Source organism: Lynx rufus, unplaced genomic scaffold, assembly GCF_022079265.1.
Source record: "Lynx rufus isolate CCGP_SWC_20201006 ecotype Redwood Valley unplaced genomic scaffold, mLynRuf1.p SCAF_5, whole genome shotgun sequence".
Classification (NCBI taxonomy): Eukaryota; Metazoa; Chordata; class Mammalia; order Carnivora; family Felidae; genus Lynx; species Lynx rufus.
Genome location: NW_025814867.1, coordinates 44,526,062 through 44,552,932, shown reverse-complemented (window position 1 = coordinate 44,552,932; position 26,871 = coordinate 44,526,062). Strand labels below are relative to the sequence as shown.

The following is a 26,871-nucleotide window of genomic DNA, read 5'->3' as shown; positions in this document are numbered from 1 at the left end:
CTGTAAGTGTAACTAAATCAGGTGGGAGCACACCTGCAAAAATAAAACAATTTGGCACACATTTTAGACCACATAGGTATTCTGTGTCATCAGAACATGAGAAGATACAATGGTCTCAAACTGATACGTTCCTGACGTGGGGATTCTCCTACTGTGCTTCTCAACCCCCACCCCCCACCCCTTCCCTTGCGGTAGGGGATTTCAGCAGTAAAAATACAAAACTTCAGAATCAATTAGATTGCTTAGCAACACTTTTGTCTTCTTTCATGAGCTACAGTTGTGTCCACAAATCGTGCCTTTATGCGTTAACCTTAAATTTGAAAATCAACTTTTCAACGTCTTAAATGAGCTTTCTTCTTTGCCTCGATTGGCAGATCGTTTTTGTTCACCTGAAATTAAAATTATTATAAGACGTCTCCTAATTCCTCGTTCAGTCAAAGCACCCAGAGGTTACTAAAGAGATGAGAGAATCACTGGGACTCTACCTTGTAAACACAACCTATTCTTAAATCTGGGTGCTGCAATTATTTTACCCTTGGATAGCAAAAATATTACCATATTCATCCAGGGAACCCTTTCTTAGAGTTTTTAAATTCTATTTTCAGCGATTTCTTTGACCCACCAATAACTTTCCCAGTTAACCAATAGTTTACATAGGTCGCTACTTGTTCGGAATTTACGAGCAATTTACCCACACGTGATTAGCAGCCTTAAGGGAGTTCTTACTGTCAAAGAATCCACAGAATGTGAGGCCCTGGTACCCCCAAAGCGGCAACAATGAAAGACTGGCAAAGCTCAGAAATGTTCGTGAAAGCCACAAACGGCAGCTCAGATTTCAGGTTGCCGGGGCGCGCCCGCGCGGCTGCCAGTATGGCCAAAGGGCAGGGGGCTCCAAGGAAGAGGATCCTATTGAGGACGCCCGAGACGAGCGTGGGCGACCTTGCCACTGCCACCCCCAACACGAACAGGAGTAAACACTCCACATCCCATCACCAGGGCAACTCCGCAATCCAACACCGAGCTCAAAATTCCGCATCCCCAGCCACCGGACGCAGAAGACAGGCGCATCGTGGCCCAGCAGCGGGAACTGGAGGCGTCCCAGACGCCCCTGTCCCTGAGGTGCCGAACGCGACGGAGGAGCCGCCCTCTCCGCGGGCCTACGGCATCACCGCCAGCGACCCCACAGCATCCCGACCTCACCGCCGCACGTGGCGGCCGTGATTGTCCCGGAGCGGTATCCCTCCGCGCCCCCGCCTCAGCCTCCCCCTCCCTTCCCGGGACCCTTCGAGTCGGGGCGCCGCGGAAGGATCGCACGCACGAGCGCGCGCACGCCCGCCCCGCCGTGGCCGCGGAGGACTGAAAGGTGCCGCGGTGAGGAGCAGCGGCCGCGGACACCGTCGTCGCCGGCACTGCCGCTCCGCAGCCTCCCGCCGCTGGTTAGTCAGCCCCGCGGCTGCGGGCGGGCGGGCAGGCAGGCAGGCCGGGCGCGCTCCGCGGCTTGTCCCTCACCGTCGTCCCCGCGTCCTCCCTCCTCAGCTCCTCGGGGAGGGGGGCGGTCGGTGCCTGCGCAGAGCCGCCTCCTCCCCGCCCCCGCCCCGCCTCCCCCCGCGCCGCCGCCGCCGCCGCCCGCTGCCGCCGCCGCTGCGCCTGCTGCTCCTCGCCGTCCCCGCTGCAGTGCGAAGGGCTCGAAGATGGCCGGTTGGCAGAGCTACGTGGATAACCTGATGTGCGATGGCTGCTGCCAGGAGGCCGCCATTGTCGGCTACTGCGACGCCAAATACGTCTGGGCAGCCACGGCCGGGGGCGTCTTCCAGAGCATTACGGTGAGGACCGGTGGCGGTCCGGGTTCCCGTTCCCATTCCCGGACCCGAGCGGGGCCGGCCGGCTGTGGGGCCACGGACGGCCGCGCCGGCAGGTGTGGTGGGCGGCCGGCGCCGAGGATGCGGCTGCCGGGCGGGCGGGGAGGCCGAGGCCCGGGGACGCCCCCTCTCCCGGGGCTGCGCTGACCGGCGGGGGCGGCGGCCTGGCTTCCCGGCTCCCGGGCTCCCTGATTGCTTAGGCGCCCCCTGCGTTCCCAGTGCCGGTCCGTGAAGCTGGGGGAGGGGGCGCGCACCGGTTGGGGCGGGGGGGGGCGGCTTTTTTCCCCTCGTGCGGCTCTCTTTGGTCCCTTGCAAGCCCTGAGGTTTGCTTTGCACGTTCCGGGGTGGAAGCGGGGGCTGGAGGTGCGGGGCCGGAGCCCGCGGGGCCCGGGCGGGGGTCCTCCGGCAGCCGGGCTGCCCCTTGCTCCGCGGACAGCGCGCCGCCCGCGCCGCGGGCTGTGGGAGGCGGCGGCTGCCCGGCCCTCGGGATCCTCGCAGCGACTTTGCGTAGGTTTGCCGGTGTCCAGGCCTCTGGGGCTTGAGAGAAATGTACGCCGACAACGTAGGTGGATTCGTGAATCTCGACTTCAGCTCTGGTTCCATAGGATTTTTTTTTTTTTTTTAATTCTCCAAGATGGCGAACTGCCATTGATTTCTCTCCTCCTCCTATGGAGATTCATTGATACACCGTTATCCCCAATTACGCAACATAGCTCTAAAAAGGGGGGGGGGGCTTTCAATAATCTGTGAAGGCCGAGGGGACACTTCACTTCTCCAAGTCCCTCCCTCTTTAGTGAAGGTAGTAAAGGAACTAATGCAGATTATGCTTCACAGTGCCTGGTTTTCTTGTGACTTGATGGCTTTGGCTTGGTTGCCACATGTTCGGGAAATGTTACTAAACCTCCAGTGCTGCTTTATTGTTTTGCCTCTTTCCGCACAAGGGTCTTCTTAAAATTGTGACGGTTGTGACAAATACAGGGGTATTCCCTTAATTTCTTAGCTCCACGCTCCCCTCCCCTCAAACGCCAAAATTCAGGCTCCCTATTATGGGTGCTGCTAATTATTCTGTACTACTTAACATGGTTCAAGATCTGGGTAGAACTCCGTCCTTGATGCTAATACTTTAAGGTCTCCTATAACCGCAGTGGACCACAGTTCTCATGGAGAATTGCCATCTGTCTGGTGATCAACTTTTTTTCTGCAGTCCTCTTGTCTTTGTGTGTGAGTTCCCGCTGCCTGGCTGGGAAGATTGCGGGAGTGTGCTTGGAAATGGCTGGGGCCTGCTATGACTCTGCAGTTCTGATGGGGGCGACGCCTTCCTTCTTATTCATGGAATGTTAGCATGCACGTTTTCTCCTTTCCGGTTCTGGTGGCTACCTCAGTTTCTTTCCCAGTCTCCCTCCATTTTCTCTCTCTTTTTTAAAACCATTACCTACTGCAGTGCTACCAGCAAAATCCTCTTTGCATTTGCCCAGCAAGAAAACTGATTACTGAGGTGGGAGGGGAAGGGAAGTTGCAGAGGAAAAGGAGAGTGGTTAGAAAAATAAAGAGGGAAATACGAATTTGTCAATGCGCTGAGGTCCAAGGTTTGAAGTTCATACTATGGGGGGGGGCGGGGAGCGGGGATATTTCAAGTCATTTAAAGCAGAGTAGGAAGGTCTGTTACGCATGGGCATTTTTTCAAGAGGCTTCCAAGCAACTTTTAAGTTTGATGCAGCATAACTGTAATGTGACTGAATATGATTGACAAGCAGTTGTTAAAAGTTTATAGGTGAATTTTTACCATTACATAACTATTTTAGGTACCATCTGACTTTGAAACAGTTTATAAATCTCAAGTTTACAGTTTATCTGGTGTCAGCTGCCAGTTACATAGATTCTCTTTGCATCGACTGGTCTTTAGTTGGTACGCTGGTAACTGTGAAATTTAACTGTTACAAAACATGTAGTCCTATAGGATTAAGTAATTCTTTAGAAAAGACAAACTTGATTTTACATTAGTGAGATGTGAATGTCTCGTAGTATAGTAGTAGTACAATCTTGGCAAAGTTTTTCCACCAAATGGAGGCCTGAAAGGAATTGATTACAATTTCATGTTTTTTTTTCTTTTCTTTTTTTTTTTTCTCTTTTTTCCCATTGGCGGGGGCAGCCAGTAGAAATAGATATGATTGTAGGAAAAGACCGGGAAGGTTTCTTTACCAACGGTTTGACTCTTGGCGCAAAGAAGTGCTCAGTGATCAGAGATAGCCTATACGTCGATGGTGACTGCACAATGGACATCCGGACAAAGAGTCAAGGTGGGGAGCCAACATACAACGTTGCTGTCGGCAGAGCTGGTAGAGGTAAGCACAGTACTCTTTTGGTTAAAATTTGCACGCTACAACTTATTAAGCAGTTTCCTTAACATTTTGAATAAAAGTGTTAGTCCATAATGGCTATTAAGGTGGTTTTTGTGAACTGCCCAGCACTGAAGGGAGGCACTCCCTTGCTTTTAGACTTACCTACTCTACAGCAGCTGCATATACAGCTCAGCCTCTGAGATCCTGACTTTGCTCTAAAATAGAATATTCACATCAACTCTTCAGTTTCAGCTTTAGTAAACTGAAAATCCAAATTTACCTTTTAAACTGCTTCACATGTCGAATGATAATCTTACGGCACATCCAGATTGTTAAACTGTTCATATTGTTTGGTTACTTCAGTGCTTTTTAGTCTTTCACCTTTGCATCTCTTTCTTTTCTTGCATTTTAATTATTCACTGCTCAGCATAAAAAAGGAAAAATGAACATTTGCTCATGTTTCTATTTGAAACATTGCTGGGGAAGAGCAAAATAATTAGAATGAGGTTTTGTAGTAAGCTGCCTATTTACTAGAATATTTTCAAAGACAGAGCGCGTCTGTGATTTAAATTTGAAAAGTAGGAAATTATATTTCATTTATACACTTGGTCCAGAAGTTCTGATGCTTCCTGACTGTTTTCAACGTTGCAGAAATTCTTGTTTCATTATGTCTCACTACGTTTTTGGAAAAAACTTCCAAAATTGAGGTTTACTATGACATGTAATTGATTTACAAATACATTTAAATGTATTAACCTGTGTAAATATTTTGTAAATTAAGAGGGCTGTGTAGCCTCAGATAGAATTGGCACAGCTGATTTTAAAACCAAATCTACCATGTGAATGAACTTGAAGCTACTCTGAGTAGCTATTATTTGCCCCAGTGGTTCTACCAACTCCTTGTGATTATCCTAAAGGTTACTCTTGTTTTCGTGTGAGTTGACACTTAAAGTATCTTTCTGTAGGAAAATTAGATGACTGAAGTAGTAGACAAATCTCTAAACATTAGTTGACTTAAGATAAATATGTTAAAAAGAAGTATTAACCATGTGACATAAAACCAGAATAAGATTTTTATACTCTACAGCACTACTGACATCTAGTGGTAGCAAGTATAAAATCTGACTTCTGCATGTATTTGGGGATAGACCTCTGAATTGCATCATAGAAGAACCTGTTGTTGGAAATAGTAAACCTGTTCTAGGATTTTCAACTCAAAAGCAAAGCATAATGAGCATATCAGTAAGCACAAGCCTTAAGTATTTTTTACTTGGTCTTTTCTGAATGGCTTTGAAAATTCTATTTAAAATTTGGTTTTGGTTTTCCTCTGGAAGTAATAGACACATTGAGTCTCAGTGGTAAGACTTAATGGTTTGTATTTAATGAAGCCTGTTAAAGTTGGGGAGAATTTTGTAAATAATCACCTGAGTTTTGTAAGTGTACATTTTGGGGGCCGTTCTGATAATTTGCCATACTAACTAGAAGTTTTTTGCCCTAAAATAGAATATAAATGATCACACATTTTTTTTCTTAGTGTAAAAATATTTTTATAGAGCACTGGAGCTGCACTGATTGGACTTCCAAGATGCAGTTAACAGTGTTTTCAGCGTATTACTAGTTTGAAAGTTCTCCTTTTTGGAGACCTAGATGACTTCAGTGCCTGACAGTTCACGGAAAACTAACTTAATGTTAACTTATTAATCGGGGTTCTGTCTGCTAAAACTTATGTGACTCTCTTGATTAACACTTCTTTTGAAACACTTTTCTTCTTTCTCTTTCAGTCTTGGTCTTTGTAATGGGAAAAGAAGGGGTCCATGGAGGCGGATTGAATAAGAAGGCATACTCAATGGCAAAATACTTGAGAGACTCTGGGTTCTAGCTGCTAGGCAGACTGTTAAGTATTAGGGTAAAATTGCTCTTAAACTTTCCTAGCTGTAAGCTTGAGTCTTAATTCTGGAAATTTTATTAGCAATGCAGGGTGATGGGGTATGAACCTGTGTCTCCTTTGTATCCCTCTGTTGGTGGGGAAAGGTGTCTTTCTTTCTGCCCTCCCCCCCCTTAAATAATTCTGTTCACTTTTGTTTTGTTTCCCTGTGTACTCCAGCATTGGTTATAGTCATGGGAAAGGAAGGTGTCCACGGAGGCACACTTAACAAGAAAGCATATGAACTCGCTTTATACCTGAGGAGGTCTGATGTGTAAGCAGCCTCTCCCCATCTACCTAGCAACTGTCTTCATCACCACCCCAATTATGGTCACAGTGCTACCAGACTGTAGATGGTAGCTAATTTTTCTTTACCTATTTTCTAATGTCGCGATTCCTGTTTACCCAATGGATCATTTGTATGTTAACCACTGTATGTAACCAACCCTTATCTGGCAACATAATTGCAGCACAATAATGATTTGCATGATACCTTGAAATTCGGGGGGAGGGGGCATGCCAAGTTGGGCATCACTTTGTCTTAGCAATTAATGGGATATTGATAACTAAAATAAGTTAATATTAAGCAAGGTGCCGGTTGTACAATCTCTAATTTGATCAATGTCTTTTCAGCACTTTGAGCATTTACTTAGCTCATTTAGTCTTCCTTTTGTAGCGCATGGTTGGGAGGAAAAAGTGCATGCATCTTTCCTTCACTCCTCTTTTCCCACCCTTCTCCCTTTGCACATAGGTATTTGGTTTGCTTCCATCTTTTATGCATTGCCTGGTTTATTTAACCAAGTAATATCCCTTTTGTTGATGAGCTATTGAAAGCTGCAGTAGTTTGCTTTTAGTATTGTTGTTGCACTTGAGTAGAGACAGACCTTTTGTCTACAAGCTATATGAAGAGTGCAACTGCAAAACAAGAGCAAAAGGCACTTCCTCCCACGACCTTACAGTAACCATACAGATCGAATCCCCAGGGACATTCCATCATTGCAATAGCTCAGATTTTTGTTCCTTTGCACACCAGCTCTATTCTTTAGTAAAATTGTAAAAGGCTGCCATTATGGACATTAGGTATCCCAACATAACCATCTGGAGTGTGTCCAGTTTGTTCTTCATAGGACCAATTTTTATTTGCAGCTTGAGTTTTTATATGAAGTTGCATTATTGTGGACTTGGCTGTCTTGTGATAAATTTTTTTCATATGTGTTCTGTGCCATACTATTGTTAAAATGAACTGTTGCTATTGTGAGATGGATTTTAACTGACCTATTAAAGGTTTCTTTCGAATGGCACTACTTTAGGGACATTCTAGTATTTGCTTCTATTGTTTGGGCCTTGTGGATAATGTACAGATTTAAAAACAAATCTTGTTGCTGATTTGTCCATTTCTTTCCCTGCACTTTGTTACATCTGGGATACAGTCTAACTCATCTGATTTAATATGCATTTAAAAAAATGCCATAACTATTAAACACCTTGTTTACAGACAGATGAAATAAATTTATTCCAACCAAATATTCTAGACTCCTGTTGTTTATGTAAATTGTTGTCTTATTGTTACAGTTGATTTTTGACACATTGGAATATACAGAATAGGCCAGGCTCTGTTACAAGCATAAAGTCTTAAAATTGAGCTTATGGCCTAAGCATTCCATATCCTGTACTATTTATTATAGATAAAATGAGTGCCTGGGAATTTCTTCTTAATGGGCTTTTATCTGTTTTTTTGTTTTGTTTTTAAAGGCTTTTAGCCATCTTTGGGTTTGTGAGAGGAAAATTGACTTGCCTACTAGAAATTAAATATTTTTTTTCTTGTTGCTGGTCTCTAGATGTGAAATCTAGTGAGCAATAAGGAGCCCAGTGCCAAGAAGGGTTTCTGCATTGTGGATTCTTCTGTGTTGAACTGTCATGTGACTTATTTAGCTTTGAAAGCTCTATTGGCATTGCTGAAGTCAAGCAGCTGGGACTCCCATAAGACAAGACCTTCCTTAGGCAGCATGTAAGATAATTGGGATATTCCTGCAGTGTCTGGCTTTGGAGTGACCTGTTAACTATGACTATGTAATGGTCATGTTTAATTTTATAGGTCATAAGGTCCCTGGGATGTTTTCAAGTTTAGCAAATGTTTAATACTGGTTATGAACTGTCAAGCTCAGAGCAGGAATGCTCAAAAGTTGGGGGGTCTAAGGAAAACTGGGGAGCTGGTTGTAATGCAGATTCTGGGCTCTGGAAGTCCCTTTAGAAATAATTGCCAGGTCAGTCTGATTGATTTTAAGTGGCCTGTATGCTACCCTTTGAGAAATGGGTTACGTAATGGGAATTTCTGCGTTACTTAAAATATACTGTTCATAATTAAAAATTCTTTTGACAGTGTTGGGCATTAGTTCTGAATTAGTATATACAGGGAAATAAAAGTATGGAAGATAAGGAGTTTGGGGCTACTTTGGTAGTTGGGCATGTCTTGAAATTGAAAATAAAAACTTCAATTTCTTCACCTGTTAAGATCCCAGTTAGGAACAAAAGATGGGTCAAAAGAAAATTGGGTGGTTGGGTTGTGATGATTTGATATTTTACAGTAATAATATACTATAAAAGTAATAACACTGTAAAGAACTGTTAGGGTAACTATTTAGAAAGCAGTGAGCAAAACTGAAACCCTTAATGAACCTATAAGTAGGTTGAAGGGATGTGTGTGTTGGTGTTGGCAGGGGAGTAGAAAATGAGAGAGGGCAACTGTATCGCTAAAATAGTACATGATGAAACTAGCCATTGGCCCCTACCCACAAAAAACACTTAGGAAAATGTATACATGTATCTTTATACTTCTAGGAACTTAGCCTAAGAAAATGGGGCTATACAAATTTGTATACCAGAATGCCCATCACACCAAATTACTTAAAATAACTAAACTTGGAAAACTGCAAGATTTAACTTTCAGAGTGATGGGTTGAATAAATTATTCTATGTCCAGAGAATAAAACAGTCAGTCATTGAATAACATGAGAAAATGCTCACCGATAAATGTTCAATAATGAGGTAATAAACATGTTGCATACAGTGTAAACACATACAGTGTATAATGTATACATGTATTTTACATAGGTATTTCTGAAGGCAAAATATCAAGATAAATTCATCTCTGGGGTAAGTTTCCATGTAACTATACTTTCATACAATCAGAAAAGCTTTAAATTAGGAAAGTATTTTTTAATAGAAATTAGATTTAATTTTATTTAATGTCTTATTTAAAAAGCTATATAGTTCCACCAAGAGAAATTTCAATGAATATTAAGAAAACTAGTAACAATCCTAGACAGTTGTTAATTGACACTTGATAATTTTTTTTTTTGACCACTAAAAGTAACAGTTGGAGATTTTAAAAAGGAGGGCAATTTTTCCTCAGAAAAACTCCCAAGACTTAAGTTTAAAGGAACCAAGTCTTGGATCTGTAGTTTAAGGACTGAAGGGATACAACATTTAATAGCACATGTTATAGTCACTTTTAACTTTCCCTTTTAAAAAACGGTTTTAGGTATATTTTTATTATTTACCTTAAAAATTATAAAATCTATTTTGTATTCATGTGGCAGATACTGAGTGCAGTGTTCTGTCTTCATACCCTACCTTAGGTTCAACGAAGTTGTACAAATGGCCAAACAGGTTTGGAAAGGTCAGGACTGTGCAAGTACATCAAATTCCAAAGCTCTGCTTCACTACTATAATAAACCGACGATCTGTTTCTCAGGCCTGTGTGTAAAAGGAGGTTGGGGGTGAGATGACCTGGTGTCGGTGGATACTGAATTCAGCCTTTTATTTTCCTATGTGGAAATAACTATTTTTTAAATTATTTTTTCAAAAAGAAGTTCAGAAAGTAAAATTTCCCCAGTTGTGTTACATTTCTTTTAAACTTAATTTTTTTTTCACATTAGACTCCTATACATTGTATCCTTAGTATTTTCTGATACGTTTTGTTGACTAAAAATTTTTCATGTCAATATAGCTTGATCCAGATATTTATTATTTCAAGGCTGTATAGAAGTCTACTGTAAGGATGTACCATAATTACAATAATGTACCATAAGGTACAATATTATTGGAATGAATTTTGGCGGCAGTTTTAACTTTTGGGGGGGGTCCCCAATTGGTTGTGAGCAGTTACCTTGTATAGAATTCTAAGGTGGTTGTTTTATCTGACCTAAATTGCCTTAATTATTATGCCTTTGTAGCACTGTGCATATAAATAAAGGCTAATGTGGGTAATATTACAGTAGAACAAATATTTGCCATTTCTTAAAGTGGAAAACGTGTTTATTAACATTCAAACTCCCTTCATACAAGGCCATATAAAAATTCTTAGCATTTTGATTATACATAAGTCTATATTTTCTACATAGTTACAGTGATGTATAATATAATTTAGCTTTTCATAATACATTATTTAAATACATCATTAGTTCTGTTAAACATAAGCAATTATTTTCAAATCCAATACTTGAACAATTTCCTCTGTACATAGTTTAGCAGGGCTAATTAGCATAAGATGCTCTTTGTTAAGAGGTATGATCTGTATTAACAGAGTATTAACAGTTGCTGAAGTTCGGTATTTTTATACAGCATTTTCTTTTTTGATCATAACACAAAACCCTTAAGGATACTGAAATTCAGTAAGTCAAGTCCAGAGACATGTTACTTTAGCTGATGAATCAAATTCATACATAACACTATAGTATTTAAAACCTTGGCGGGGGGGAAAAACCTATGAAATCTGCACTAGTACAGACCATTCTTGTCAGGATAAGACTACTTGGGAATAGAAAGAAAAAAGACAGCATTGAGTTTCTTTGTGGCGCTGATAGAAGGAAAAATACTAAATTGTTACCCCTATGAGTGATGGTAATTTGGGAAAATACAAAAACAAATATGTTCCAACTCAACAACTCTAGGTAAACTTTATGCAAATGGAAGTTGCTTATTAGCTCATGCTAGGTGGCCACAGCATTGACCTTGTGTGTAAAACACGAAACATTTGCATACTGTGATCTAGGTCTTAACCGCAAGCTATACGGAGGAATTTTTTTTTTTTTTAATGTTTTGGCTATAGTTCATTCCAAAAGAAGAGTTGATTTGATGCTTGAGTTACGGCACCAGTCTATTACTAGTTATCAGTGAAATGAAGTATACTCCTGCAGATAAATACCAGATCAAAAAAACCTTCAGTAATCTGATAGAATACTAAAAAATAAGTTATTTCTACAGGAATCTCTGAAGGGAGCAAAAAAATTATATACCTAAATAAACATTTATTAGGAAATAACCCAATCACCCTCTGAAGGTCAAACAGTATTTGCTATGTTGTAATCTCGTTCACCATTAGGCTGCAGCTGGACTACAACACTATGTGCATTAATTTCATTTTCTGCATCACTGCTGTCGGTATCTTCGTTGTCATCCTCTTCATAGTCTGAAGATTCTGTCATGTTCTGATGTGAGCGGGATTCCGACAAGGCCCCAAATGACTGGGTGCTGACAGATGCCAAAGGTCTAAGTAAAGGGGTACGTTCTGACACTTCATTTTCTTCTTGACTACTGTCTGTGTCAGAGTCTGAGTCGCCTTGAGAAGGAACAACTTTTTGCTTGCAGACTGGACAGGTTTTTTTGGTTTTAGTTAGCCAGGGGTCTACACACTTGCAGTGATAAGCTGTTAAAGCAAAATACACATCTTTTAGATAGTATATTGTGGTTGAGAACATTACATTTTTAATTTCTTGCCATGTTTATTCACGTTCTTCTGATCTATAAGTATCATGTATGGACAAGAGAAGAAAAGTTTGTGAATATTTATAAATCTACCTCCATCCTTTAATGACACCACTAATTACTAAAAGACCTGGCCTATAGTGTACCAATAACTCTTTTGTCTCCTCCTCTAATGCTGAGCCTAAATACAAATTACGTGTAAACTCAAAGCAGTATGTAATTATTCATACCATGGGAACAAGGAAGGATTCTGAGCTTGTCGCCATCTTCATATTCATCCAAACAAATGGCACATACATCATATTCATCTCCTATGACAGACAGTAGTAAATAAAATTAATGAAAAGAGGTAGAGAACTTTCAAATTCTTAAAGTGAGGTCTTCCTCAGTTATTTTAAATGTCTTTTGATTGACCTTTTGATCTGTAAATGATACCTTTGTCTTGTTTCCTGTCAGATCAGGGAGCTGCTTTAAGTTCAGGAACCTGAAGTTTTAATTTAAATAATTAACCTTTTACCTAAAATAAGAAATTAAAAATGGATGTCAAGTTTGTTTACCTTAACTTTGGAAAAGATTATTTTTAAAAGAATCATCATTGTAGTAGTGTTTCACAGGACTATTCAAATGCGAGTTTTGAAATACACAAAGACAACAAAATTTTACTCTTTAGATTTCTTAAAGTCTGGGTAATTTTTAAAGTAAAAATGGAAACAGAACATACTCAAGTGTTTTTTTTTAATATGTTAGTGGAAAAACATTTGGAATGAGACACTAAGCTTCAAATCTCCTTTCCAAGATTTACTAGCTTTGTGATGCTTGGCAGGTTAGTCTTTGATATCCAGTTCTTTTATCTGTAAAGAGATTCTGTCTACCTTGCAGGTTTGTGAGTGAGCAAAAGGCCAGGCACATGGGTATTCACTAAATGGTGTTTATTAATACTGCTGCCCTTTTAATTTCTTATTTGAAGTTACTACCTTTAGAAATCACGAAGGTTTATTAATAGCTCTTTTTGGAATTCATGTGTACTTGATTTTAAAGAAATTAGCAGTCTTACATACAGCAGCTTTTGAAGTTGAGTCGGTAGTGGCAGTGACCCCTGTGACTGTTTTCAATTCGGTGTTTTCCATTAAGTGTATACGATAGGTACAAACTTAAAAATCCCAGGGAACAAAAGATAGATTCATCTGCCTTCACCTTGGAAGGCAGATCAGAAATAAAGCCATTGTCTGGATAGTCTGGACGAACATGACCCATAAAGGGAATGATAGTTCGATCAATCCCTTTAACATCCTTTAGTCATTTAAAATTGTACATTCAGGAGGAGTCCTAAAAAGAAAGCTTTAATAACACTATTTCTTGTTCAGTGTTTTGAACTTGGTTACCACAGAATCAAGTATCAAATGCATTTTATAACAAATACAAGCTTCTGTGTTAAAACTTTGTGGAATTCGGTGAGACCGATTATATGCATCTCAAACTATTAAAACTATTAAGCTCAAAGATCAAACTATTAAAAGAGTAAAGGACTCCACTATATCTGTAATTATACATTTGATCCATTTACATGGAGGATGGTTTTAATAAGCAATTCAGTCATCACTGATTTCTCATATCAAACTTTAAATTTTAGTGCCCATCAAACGGTTCTAGTTACCATTAGAGGAGGTAATCTGGTGGATAAAGGCCTCAGTCTTCTTCAGAGGGACGATTCTGAAGCACATGGCTCCTCAGAGGGACTCTGGGGGATGGAGACCCTGCCGTCCACAGAGGTAACTAGCTCAGTAAGACCCACTTCATTTATCATTCCCTCACTCTTCCCCACTCCCTCACTCTTGCTTCCTGAGGTTATTTCCCCAAGAAATCCCCTGCATCTTACTCCTTGTCTCAGGTTTTGCTCTCGGAAATTCACACCATTACAACAGTTTTAAACATTGGATTTTTAGTAACAATTTTATGTATATTCTGTCTTCGTGTATCTAATATCCTATTACTTTTTGCTGAAGATCTAATAAATTCCTGTTGGATCTTCAGCAAAACGTAATAGGATATTCTGCTTGTACTTTATTATCATATGTGAGTCCTCAGATACTTCATTTTTAAAAATAAAGACAACAGGGGCAAAAGTTGTGTAACACATGGCCTAAAATCTAAAGGAAACTCTGCTATCTAGAAAAGTATCATTGGAAACATCTATTACAGAAGCTAAACTACAGGGTTAAAAATATCAGAGGTTAAGTTCTAATATTACTAAATTTATAAGGCCATCATTGTATCTGGAAGAATTATTTGTGCCAAACCTACTGATTTTGTAGAATTGTACTGACATTTAATTGACCATCTCCTTGCTATTATAAACTAAGGAATAACTTCCTATAGCCAATACCTCTTATAAATGACTTTTAAGATGTGATTTGTGTTATTTAATTCACTGTGTTACGGAGATGGAACCAATGATTTAGTATTTATTCTGAAGTGAAACACTTCACAATTTGTTTCCTTATAAAATGCCACACATTTTTCAGAAAATGATACAGTTAATATAACTGAACAGGAATGGACTGGTCCAGAGCTGTGCCCCAAGGCTCTAAGCCTCATTTTCTTAAGATAGGGAGGTTATCCTGCATTAGCCAGGTGGGCCCAGCGTAATTACAGAGGTCCATAAAAGTCTGCAAGAGGGAGGCAGAAAAGTTCACAGGAGGATGTGACTGGATGAATGGTCAGGGAGATGATATGTTACTGGCTTTGGAAGATGGAGGGGGAGATTAAGTCACTAAGTTTATGGTACTTTGTTACCACAGCAATAGGAAATTAATACAGGCAGTATTGGAGTTAGCCCTAAATATACGGACTTGATACTTCAGAGTCACTTAGCTTTCCTATCAGTCCTCTGAATTGTTCCAGGAGATGGAATTATAAGAAGATGATGGGTCAAGACTCAACAGTATAGTTTGTGATGGTGCAGCAGACTGGAGCCCAGTGCTCTGTAGAGAACTAACCCCCCTGGCCTTGGACTTGTGATGAAATGGTAAAGCACATGTGAGAATGCTGGGGGTTTTCATCGTAAAAATTTTATTTATTAGCTCTGTAACCTAGTGCAAGATATATCTCCATGTTTCAGTATTCTCAAAACAAAAATATTAACATACCTGTGTCTTAGGATTGTGGATTAAAAGAACTAACACAAGAATATTTTACATAGTGTTTGGTACAAATCGCCCCCTGATAAAACTGGCTGGATAGGAATACTAGTCATGACCTAGTATACTGGGAGGAGGCTGCTCTCTAATAGCACTGTGTGCTTCTGTCACAGCAGATCAGCTGTGTGCCTAAAGAGAGGTATGAGCAGTGGTCATTGAATCTGTTGTATCACATAGGGAAATTATGTAATTTAATGAAATATTCAGCAGTTCTTGAACTGTGAGTATAAAAGACTGGTTTTATTTGACAAGCTAGGGTGATTATTAAGAACCCTTATAATAAAAGCTGTTGCTCCCCCACCTCCTTGCCAGCCAAAATGAGATTATATGAAGTATGGGTGAGAAATGTAAGAGACTGGACAAATTTATGTATTGATAAAAAGAATGAAAGTAGAATCCAATTTTGCCCCATTTTAAAATGTCTGAAACTAAAAATGGTAGGAAATGCATCATGTACCATGACAACGTAGAAATCCAGTCAGTGGACTCCTACTCAAGACCGTGGCCCAACAGCAAATAACTGTTCAGTGGCTTTATCTGTAACTTAAAGTTAAATTTGAGGCATTTATTTGTATGGTTTATAACTTTAGCAGGTTTTTAAAAAATAACCAATTTGTCCTCGGTACTGGTAGCATAAAAGGGTTTTACAAGTGGTAATAAATGTTTGTTTTGTTACTGTCCGCACCATGCTATAAAATTTTGCTTAGTGTAAACCACTGGTTTTTAACTGGATAGGATTCTTCCCCCCAGGGACATTTGGTGACATCTGTAGACATTTATGGTTTTCACAACAGGGAGATGGTGCTGCTGGCATCTAGCAGGCCAGGGATGCTGCTTAAACATCCCACAATGCTCTGGACAGCCCCTCACAGAAAGGCTTATCCCATATAAATGCCAGTAGCACAGAAGTTGAGAAACCCTAATAGAAAGCCTCTCCAGGTTTTGTCAAATGACAGCAACTTTGCCAATTCGTTAGTGGATAGATGTTAAGTTACAGGAGGGATGAGATTCATGTCTGTTATTTGAAACAGTATGGAAACCTTTCTGTCTAGAATGTTTCTGGCATTATTATTACTTGAATAATGTTTTAGAAAAATTGCATGAATGCTCTTTTAAAGTCCCATCAGTCTGGAAATGTTCTATAAATAGACAGAACTTTGCTTTTCCTCCTGTAAATCTGTTCTTCCTTGTTTCTCTCCAAAACCTTGGATCATCAAATACAGCAAAGGCAATGACCCATCAGAATAGGAATCGCATAGACTTAAAGTAGCCATTGTAGTGGCATGAACTGCTGATCAGGCCTGGCGTGCCCTGAATGTCTCTTTTCCTTAGAGCCTATATTCAGTCTGTCACTAAGTCCTGTAAATTTTTATCTGTAAAACATGTCCTGAATCTGTCCCCTTCTCCATTTCCACAATTACTCTGGGCCAATAGCTTGGATTACTAGAAGAGCCTCTAGTCTACCTCCTGTTCTGCCGCCTGTGGTTTTTCTCCGGCGCGGCCAGCGTGATTTATTTTATTTTATTTTTTAACACATCATGTCAGTTTCATTTAGATGGTTCCCCATCTCACTTAGAATAAAATCTGAGCTCCTTATCATGACCTTCATAAAACTGTATATTATCTGACCCCCATCTCTCCCATCTCCTCTTACACCAGCCTTACCACCCCTTCACACATGCTTCAACCACACTGGCCTTTCATTCGTGAACAAACTAACACAAAAGTTAAGTGGTGACCTGCATTTAGCCATGTTGTGACAGAAACATTTGGACATAACATTAGATCTAGAAAGAGGAATCCCCATTTCTAGAGATGACTAAAAAATGAGCTAGTTTGAGATTAGCTATAGCACATACAAATTGATGCAAAACTTAATTGTTCAGTTTAATAACAAAATAGACCAAGGCTTAAGTCAACTAGAATATGTTTCCTTAAGTAAACGATACAAGAGTGAACATTTAGGGCTAAACACATACAGGTTTCATGAGAGATAATAACAAAAACATTTTAAATAACTTGCCCAGGGAAGATGTACCATTGGGTTCACGAGCTTCAAAGCAAAAATTACTGTTGTGGTAGAGAAAATACCTTGCCACTTATTCCCTACTTTACCAGTAAAGAAAAAAATGAACGCTCTTTCTAGCAAGTAAACTGAATTTTATCTTCTGTTCTCTTCTCCTCCGTACCAGTTCCCAAGAATTCTGAACAAAAGAACAGGACAAAATATTTTTAAACCCAGATTTGCTTGAGAATTCTTCCTGATTATTTTTAAGCCTTGGACAAAGGAACTAATATTTTTAAGGTTACAGTAAAGGCAGTTAAATGTAGTCATAAAAATTAAGCATGTCTCAGTTGATAGGTTAAAGAAACAAAAAACTATAAAACTGAGTATTGCTCCACTTTTACACATTCTGCTTTAAAATGCCGTATTGCTTTTTTCCAGTCCCTGAAATAATATCCTTTGCTTTTTACACCTATCTTGGAAAATCTCAGTGATGAAGCTATAAGGCACAAGTGTCTGGTAACTTAAAGTTTATGTCTTGGGGATCAGGCTCCTTCACATACTGACTGCAGGGGAGACAGCTCGCATGGAGACTGCCTCAAATGTTTAGTAGAAGGATTAAGTGAAAACATAAGGATTTTTCATCTGCTCTGAAACATGGTGTGTAGTAACCAGTCTTTTGGTTATAGACTTGGGAGAAATACATTAACTGAATGGGCCAGGAAACCACAATTTCAATTGAAGAGCTATTTTTGAGGGCAATAATGAGTAGTAAAGAGCCAAAAGGAAGTTGGCTGCTTCAGAAGCAAGAAAACAACTAAAACACTATTATGTGTGTTAGAAATGGCTAACTTGATATTTAAATCACTTAAGTGTTAATCAGCACAAACACTTCTGAAAGAGCTGCCAAGTGAAGGTCAATGAGAAAGCAAGGTGATCACATCCCCAAAGTATGGTCAACTATGAGAGTACTGACTAACCTCACAGATACCGCTAGTGCCACGGCCTCAAGTGTGGTTTCTGTGGGTGGGATTCCAGAATATGCCTATGGAAAACTGGCAAATGCCAAATTTGTTTTGTTTGGCAGATATTTCCAAAATATTATAAATTCCCCTACAGTTAGCATTTCTACTACATTCTAAGCCTACAAGAATTCTCAAGACTTGCATGGTTTGGTGCTGTGACTCACTAGAGTGGTGAGTACCCGTAGAAGTGTTCTATGTGTTTTCAGTCATCCATAGTTGTATTTACAACTGTGAGAAAATGGCAACGATTGGGATTTTTTTTTTCTTTCTAACATCTATGTGTACTTTGTCAAAACCATTAACATATGCTAGAACATGCATGACAAATAGTCCTTTTTTTTTTTTTTTCCCTTTAAATGTCAAGTCTCGTGGTAACCAAAACATTTTAAAGCAAAAATACAACCAGCTCAAACTTAGGGCTACTTTCAGAAAGAAACTTCACGTGTAATATTTACAAAGTTACATATTTTTAAGCTGCTTCATGATTTTGGCAATCTTTTTTTTTTTTCATCATAAAGGAAATGTTTAATCACTGAATTTTTATAACACTAATATTTATGATTTTTACTTAAGGTTTTGTTTTTATAATAATTGCCACCAAGTGCTGTGTGCCAGGCACTGTGTTATAAGCATTTAACATACTGATTTCCATATTGATTTAAATCTTCTCCCGCCCCGCCCCCCCCTTATGAAATACAGGTACTGTCAGTCACATTTACATGTGAAGGAGTATATGGAGAGGTTAAGAAACTTGCACAAGGTCACACAGCCAATAAATGGTGATCCAGAATGCCAGCACAGGTCTGTCAGACTAAAGTCCATCCATGGTCTTAACCATTAGGCCTGTATTGTCTTCTAGCACATCTACTTAGAATTTCACATTTAAATAATCCCCTTTGATTCACAATGTAAAAAGAGCAAGCGTTTAAGAAATACTCTTAACCTGTCACTTAATTAGAAATAAAAATGTTTCCAATTCATAAGCCAGAGCACTTTTTTCCTTCATATTGGCCCATATGGAAAAGGAGCAAAGATAGTTTATTTCTGTCTCCATGGCTTCATATTTTTACAAACCTTTCTAGGATGCTACAAAAGAGCAGCTATATTCTAAAAGTTTAATTGAAGAAAACACATTCTTTATGTGTTCTGATGATGAAATGTGATTGTGCACAGTAAGAAAACAAATGACTCCACTGAAGGAAAGAGCAGGACACTGGCAACTTTGTTTCTGGAAATGTGTTCATGAATTACTTCACTAATTAAGGATAAGAATAAAAAGTGCCTTAGAGGCCATAAATCCATATAACAAGTTTAAAATCCAAATTTAAGCATTGGCCAAATTCCATTTTGAGAGTGATTTTTTTTTTCTTTTTTAAATGTTTGTTTATTTTGAGGGAGGGGGGAGAGACAGAGGGAGAGGGAGAATCCCAAGCAGGCTCCCCAGTGCAGGGTTTGAGCTCACAAACCTTGAGATAAAACTGACTGAGCTACTCAGGTGCCCCCGAGTGATTTTCTTTTTAAACCTAAGTTTTCCTGTCTTCCCTATCTTACTTGGTTTTAACTTGATTGCATCATGCAGGTAAACTGGAGTTATACCCAAGATCTTTCTGGATACAGGAGCAAGTATATTAAAAGATTTGTCATTATCTTGAAGTTAAAAGGCAAAATTAAAGGGACTTGATAATGATAAATATTGTGCCAGACCTCAAGTACTTACATTAAGTACTAAAGGTATTGTTATTCTTTTTTCATTATTCCTTTTCAGGCCCCTAGAAGATCAAGATTTGCAACACCCTTCCAGAGCCAACATCAACAAACTCAAATTATGTATATCCCTAAGTAGTTGCGTGTTCTAATCCAGTAGTTATTTTTCTTTTCCCTCATATAAAAGAAATTAAACAAAAAACTTGAGCAGCTTCAGGCACCCTTGGAGTTAAAGTGGAGGATGCACTGGGCCTACATTACTTTTACATATAGCAGAATTACTTCTAGATACTTTTTTTTTTTTTTTTAACAATTTTTCATTTTTGAGAGATGGAGAGGGACAGAGCATGAATGGGGGAGGGTCAGAAAGAGAGGGAGACAGAATCTTAAGCAGGCTCCAGGCTGTCAGCACAGAGCCTGATGCAGGGCTCGAACCCAGAGACCGTGAGATCGTGACCTGTGCTGAAGTTGGACGCTTAACCGACTGAGCCACCCAGGCACCCCACCTCTAGATACTTTTGCCTATCAACTAGATTGGTCTAATATTTAATTACAACCCTCAGTGCAGCAAAAGTGACTTAAAAAAATCATACATTAAATGTCCTTCTAAAAAGTGCATACAGTTATAAGAACAGAAATATAAATAGGTAATTTACCTGGTTATTGCAGAATATGATAAAGTGAGTATTCTCATATACTGCTGGTAGACCTGAAACTTTGGGAAATTAGTTTCACCTCAAAAAAAAAAAATTCTTTCTCTTTGACATAGTAAATTAGGAAGGAGGTTAAGTGCAGCTGGGGGTGGGGAGAGGACAAGAAAAGAGGAATGGGAAGGATTAAAGTCAGGAAACAACTTATTTTATTTTGAAATGATAGTAACTGGAGAGTAAAGATAGGGTAGGTAGTATTTACAAGTACAGTGTCAGAAGTCAAGAATTTGCATTGCAGCCCTGATATATAATGTTTACCTGGCTTTGCACCCTCAGGTATTATATGTAATCTGTCTGAGTCTCATTTTCCTTATAAATGGTCATGACAGTACTTTCCTTGGTTGTTCCGAGAACTAAATGATGCAGAATACATGATTTGCTTGCTTTTATATAATAGGTGTGATACATGCTCGCAAGATCTAAAATAGAATATTACCAGATTTTTATTGGGTGCAGTATGCCCATCCCAAGTCAGTTTAATTCCAGTTAACTCACTTGGTATAAAGGACACTGACTTCTTCAGTTAGAGGTTAATGGACTGAAGGTGTAGTTCTAGTAATCAGAGCTACGGGCCAATGATAAAGATCAAGAGTACTATGATACAAACCAACCTACAGGCTCTCAATCCCCTTCAGTCCACCTCAAAGCTACAATGCAGACCTTGAGATCTCTATTCCTGGACATGAAATAATAAAATAGTTCACCTTCAGGTAACTCAAGAATGCACTGATTTCTCAGAAGCCATAGGCATGACAGTAACTCCTACCCAACTTGGAACCTCATTTTACTGCTTTGTGGCCATTATGTAAGTAAGTACTCCGTTAGAGGAACAGAGAAATATTTTCTTTTCTGATTTGGTTTTTAAGAGTAAATTCAGAACAGTTTTCCCCTGAAACAGTTCAACACAGAATATTAACTAGAATTAGTTATAGATTCTTAGCTTTGTGAAGAGATGGACTGTCTTTTACTCACCATTATATCCCCAGTGTTCATATCGTGCTTATTACAGACTGGGCTCCCAATAAATACATGCTAAGTAACAAATACCACAAAGCCTTTGTTCATTTCATGATGGCTGGTTAAACGGGCAGCATCTGCCTCTCACCTGGTACATCCCATATGAACTCTCCCTGCTTCACTATCAATCCCTAGTCTGTTCTCCATTCACCAGCATAAAGGATCCTTTGCCACAGTACTTTGAGCAGGTCATTCTAATGCTCAAAGCCCACCCAAGTTACAGCATCACATGATACAATCACAAGTCCTTGTCCTGGCACGATCTAGCTCCCCGTCTATCTCTGACTTCCTCTCTAATCACTCTTCCTCCACCCCACTACCATACTGGCCACAAGCTCTTTACTGTTCCCTGAATATGTCACACTGTTGTCTCAAGACCTATGTAGTTCTCTTCCTCTGGCTGCAGTGTTCTCCCTTTCCCTTCACCCCTGTTTATTCTCTGTTCCAAGTGTCCTCAGAGAAGTCTTCCTTGTCTTTTCTAAAATAGTATCCCATCTCCTCTCCCATCACTCATTTGTTTTTCTTTGTTGCACTTACTGCTATATGACTTTATTTTTTATTTGTTCATTTGCCCCCACTAAGCTCCACAAAGGCTGGATTTTTTTTCTTTTTTATTTATTGCAGCTTCCCTAGCACCTAGAAGAGTGCCTGGCACAGAGTAAAAGTACTCAGTAAATATTTCTTGAAGGAATATATGAATAACTACCCAAGTTATTCCCAGGAAATCGTGATTTCTGCCTCCAATTGCTCATCAGAAGACCTAATCACATAAATCTAAGTACAAAAGGCTAAATATTTTTATATAATGTACATAAATTCTGTAGATCCTGACTGATGGAGTAAAGTTGGCCTCAGATTTTACTATCCAGGTCCAATGTTGAATATGCCAGCCAGCTCTAAAGACAACAAAAGTACTATAAAGATTATAATGTTTTGCACAGTGGCAATATCTGATCTTGTGGCTACTGATCATCAGATGGTATACCAGAAGGAAGAGCTCACTGTACTAGGAGATACAGGAGAAGGGTTCTTAGAGAGGGACTAGGGTCAGGCCTTCAAGATAATCTGGATTTAGAAAAACTAAGGAGGAAGATACTAATGGGAGAATAACGGTTGAAAAGCGTTTGCAAAGAAGAAATAAACATAGCAGAATCAGTTATGCAAGGTTAGAGATAAAGAGCAGTGGAAAATAAGGTTGGATGAGTGTGGTGGAGACAAATTATGAAAAGCTGTGAATACTAACAGGACTCTGAAATGACTTCTTAGGCCATAGAGATCAATTGTAAGCTTTCAAGCAGAGGAATGATTAATGTATGAAATAGCATCTTAACAACTGTTGATCAGTGTGCTGAAGGGACCCAGGCCTGGGATACAGAGCTCAGTGAGCCTAAAGACAGTAAGACTGACTGGATTGTCACTCCCAAGATTCAAGTAACAAACTGATGAAGGGCTTGCATGATACAGTGGTAACAAGAATGGATAGAGATGCTCTGATCCAATAATCATTTTGAAAGAACAACTCATTGAATCTGGGGACTAGGTGTACGTAATAAAAGAGAGGGGTTAAATCAAAGATGATGTATGTAATTTTAAATGATGGCTGTTTGTTTAAGTGTTTTATTTGGCATTATTAGGATACAACAGGAGCAGGAGAGGGAATGGAAGCAAATTAACAGGCTGGCAATTTCTTTTTTATTTTTTGAGACAGAGAGAGACAGAGCATGAACAGGGGAGGGTCAGAGAGAGAGGGAGACACAGAATCCGAAGTGGGCTCTAGGCTCTGAGCTGTCAGCACAGAGCCCGACACGGGGCTCGAACTCACGGACCGTGAGATCATGACCTGAGCCGAAGTCGGACGTTTAACCGACTGAGCCACCCAGGTGCCCCGCAATTTCTTTTTTAAATCAAGAATGGGGCACCTGGGTGGCTCAGTCAGTTAAGCATCTGACTTCGGCTCAGGTCATGATCTCACAGTCTGTGAGTTCAAGCCCCGCGTCGGGCTCTGTGCTGACAGCTCAGAGCCTGGAGCCCGCTTCGGATTCTGTGTCTCCCTCTCTCTCTGACCCTCCCCCGTTCATGCTCTGTCTCTGTCTCAAAAATAAGCAAACGTTTAAAAAAAATTTTTTTTAATAAACCAAGAATGGGTAAGTTAATTCTAAATAATAAAGAGATGGTTAGTGTTTTGTGATTATATTTTATCCTGAAATAATGTGTAACTGTTACTAAAGATTAATTATAGCCTGAACAACATGTGCAGCTTATTTAGACCACAGTGTGTCAGAACGCACTCTCTCTGCAAAAGTAGAGTATCTAGACTTTCTCACTGGATCACACATTTTATTGTAATATAAGAAATGTTGTATTGTGATGGGAAATCTTACTTTCCACGGAAATATATATAAATTACATTTGCCCTACATTAGAAATTCTTTGAAAATGGGAATCACATTTCTGATCCGTAAGTTTTTTAAAATGTCTATTATAATAACAGACATACAAGGACATTTACATGGCAAATATAGAATAAGTGCCTGCTCGACACCATGAATTATATTAAAGCAGAGGTTAAAGGAAGAATAGGGACTTAGAGGTAAACAAAGCAGGGATGTATGGGTGGCACAGGAAGTAGCCCATGTGGCTAGAATGTAAGATGCAAAGAGAATGGGATGAGGTGAGGGGTAAAAGCCAGGCTCAGACCATAAGACCCTTAGGCTTAAAGTAGAAGTTTGACTTTATTCTTACATATAAATGATTCTCAGAATAAACCATGGAGGTTTTCTTGCTGTATATATCATTATGGACAGGGAGTTCCGATCTCCCAACACCAAACACAGTAGCTGGTCAAATATATGCTGACTAATGCAGAAGGGAAAACAGTTTGGGACATAATTAAGTGTGAAGATTGTATAGGTTATCTAGGCAGAGATGTCTATTAGCTAACTGGAGATACGGGACTGGCCTGGAGCTTAGAAGAAAGGTCTGGGTAGGACATAAAAGCATGGATGTCATCTGAAACAGCTCACTAGGAAGAGGCAAGAACTAAGGAGAAGATAATCTGATATAAAGCCCACAGATCTGTGCCTAGCACACAAAACTCTCAAATGTTTGCTGTTAAGCAGTGAACCAAAAGATAAATGGCAGCAAAGAAGCCTCCTGTTTTACAGAAGAAGACTAAAAGTACTGATGACTGACCAGAAGCAGTGCTACCAAGTGCCTACTCAACCCACGACACGCCAGGACCGAGAAACAGACATAGAAGTTACTGATGGCAGTGAATTGCACATGTAAAGTCTATGGCAGCATAAAGCAGACAAAGGTTGAGAATCTCTGGACCACAGCATACCTTTTTTACCCCTGGAGGGCAGAAACTGTAACCTAACTTTGTGAAAGTTTCATTGTTTCTTCCTGATTGTGGCCAACATGGAACCAGTTAAACGTGTGTTTAATTACTAAAATGAGTAACACAAGATGACCAGCCTGTGAAAGTTTGCTGACATAATACTATTGGATGGAGAAAAACATCTTTAAAAAAAATTCATAAAAATAGGTCATGGATTAAGAGGCCAAATGGAGCAATATACATGCAAACATTTCCCATAACAGAGTACTAAACAAATGTGCTTTGTATGGTTAGAAAACAATTCTGAGTACTTGAGAGGAATAACCATCTAATAAGACCTAAAGCAGACACTGTCACATAACAACTTCACATTTCTTTTTCTTCAGAAGTTAAGACATCCTGAATATAGTTAACAAGAGCCTAGACTTGCTTAGTTCTGGTCTACAATAATCTGCACTTGAAAAGTCATGATTTTGTCATTTGTACTTGAAAAGTCATGATTTTCTTCTCATATCTTAGAGGTACTTAGTGCAGGTATTATCAGAGGTAGGTTAAGTGGTTAGCTCGAGGTCACACATCTAGTCATAAAACCAAGTCTTTTGGTTCCAAATCTTGTATTTCCACCATACCATTTTGCTGACTTCCTAAAAATTAACTGCTGACTTGCACACCGCTATGGGATTCATAAGAACTACTCCCACCCCTCCAGTTATTATGGCTGTGATACAAATTGCCAAAGTTTATCTGTGGTAGAAGAAAACCCAGGAACCAGCTATAGGAAAGGAAATAACTTGTGACTTCAGCGGAATTTGGGGGCCCTCTATAATTCCTAAAATGGAACAATTCCTGCAGAAAGAAGAGGTAATATAATGAACACTGTTCACTGATTTCTACTGGATTTCTACTAGATCCAGTAAGAATATGTAGTTCCTTTTTTCTTTTTTAATGAGAGAAGTTTTCAAACATGCACAAAATTATAAGATGACTTCATATTACCATCACTGAGTTTCAGCAATTCTCAATATACTATTTTTGTTAGATCCACCTTCTACTTTTTTCCTTAAGATTTTGTTTTTGCTTTTTTTTTTTTAGAGAAAGAGAAAGCATGAGTGGGATAGAGGGGCAGAAGGAGAGAATCCTAAGCAGGCTCCATGCTCAGTGCAGAGCCTGATGAAGGGCTCAATCCCATGACCCTAGGATCATAACCTGAGCTGAAATCAAGAGTTGGACGCTCAGCCATCTGAGCCACCCAGCCCTTAAGTATTTTAAAGCAAACATTGAGACATGACATTTTAGCAACACATACTTTAGTATGTATCTCTAAACGATAAGGACATTAATAAAACAACCACAGGGGCGCCTGGGTGGCGCAGTCGGTTAAGCGTCCGACTTCAGCCAGGTCACGATCTCGCGGTCCGTGAGTTCGAGCCCCGCGTCGGGCTCTGGGCTGATGGCTCAGAGCCTGGAGCCTGTTTCCGATTCTGTGTCTCCCTCTCTCTCTGCCCCTCCCCCGTTCATGCTCTGTCTCTCTCTGTCCCAAAAATAAATAAACGTTGAAAAAAAAATTAAAAAAAAAAAACAACCACAGTGCTATTATCACATCTAAAAAAATGAACTATTTTCTTAATATCACCCAGTACCCAAGGCATATTCAGTTTCCTCAGTTGCCTCAAAACAGATAATTTTTTAGATATTTACTCAAACTAGGATCTAGGCAGCATCCAAACATTGCACCTGGTTGGTAACCTGTCTCTTTTAATCTAAAAATACCGTGCCCCCATTGTGTATCTTATTTGTTAAATAAACTCGGTCCTTTGTCCCATAATGTGTCTGCATTCTGGATTTGGGTGATTGCATGGATGGTTGGTTTTCAAGATGGTTCTAGTGCTACATCAATCATTCTATGTTCAGAAATTCTACTGGCTCAGTTGGCACCTTTATGCACAGTATGCTTTTAAGAAAAAAGCAGTACTACCTTAAGGCAC

At 39.7% G+C, this 26,871-nt stretch overlaps 2 protein-coding genes across 9 annotated transcripts in view; one reads left to right on the top strand and one right to left on the bottom strand.

Moving 5' to 3' along the window:
* The first annotated feature begins 1,654 nt into the window (after positions 1-1,654).
* Positions 1,655-9,275, top strand: PFN2 (profilin 2). Of its 3 annotated transcripts, none has more exons than XM_047100185.1 (3): positions 1,655-1,823; positions 4,009-4,201; positions 9,234-9,275. In XM_047100185.1, the coding sequence occupies exons 1-3, from the start codon at positions 1,692-1,694 to the stop codon at positions 9,260-9,262; spliced, it is 354 nt and encodes a 117-aa protein (XP_046956141.1). In that variant the 5' UTR covers positions 1,655-1,691; the 3' UTR covers positions 9,263-9,275. The 3 variants fall into 3 exon arrangements, with proteins under 3 accessions (XP_046956141.1, XP_046956140.1, XP_046956139.1); XM_047100184.1 differs by lacking the exon at positions 9,234-9,275 and adding an exon at positions 5,980-6,395 and having other exon boundaries at positions 1,658-1,823; XM_047100183.1 differs by lacking the exon at positions 9,234-9,275 and adding an exon at positions 6,303-7,637 and having other exon boundaries at positions 1,663-1,823.
* Positions 9,276-10,421: 1,146 nt separating this feature from the next.
* Positions 10,422-26,871, bottom strand: part of RNF13 (ring finger protein 13) — a 162,705-nt gene continuing 146,255 nt past the window's right edge. For 5 of the 6 annotated variants that reach the window (XM_047100178.1, XM_047100177.1, XM_047100179.1 and 2 more), the window contains 2 exons: positions 12,119-12,199; positions 10,422-11,829 (listed from right to left, as the gene is read on the bottom strand). In XM_047100178.1, coding sequence (XP_046956134.1) covers positions 11,465-11,829; positions 12,119-12,199 — 446 coding nt within the window. In that variant the 3' untranslated portion in view covers positions 10,422-11,464. The remainder of the gene's footprint in view (positions 11,830-12,118; positions 12,200-26,871) is intronic. The other variant, XM_047100181.1, reaches the window with a different exon arrangement.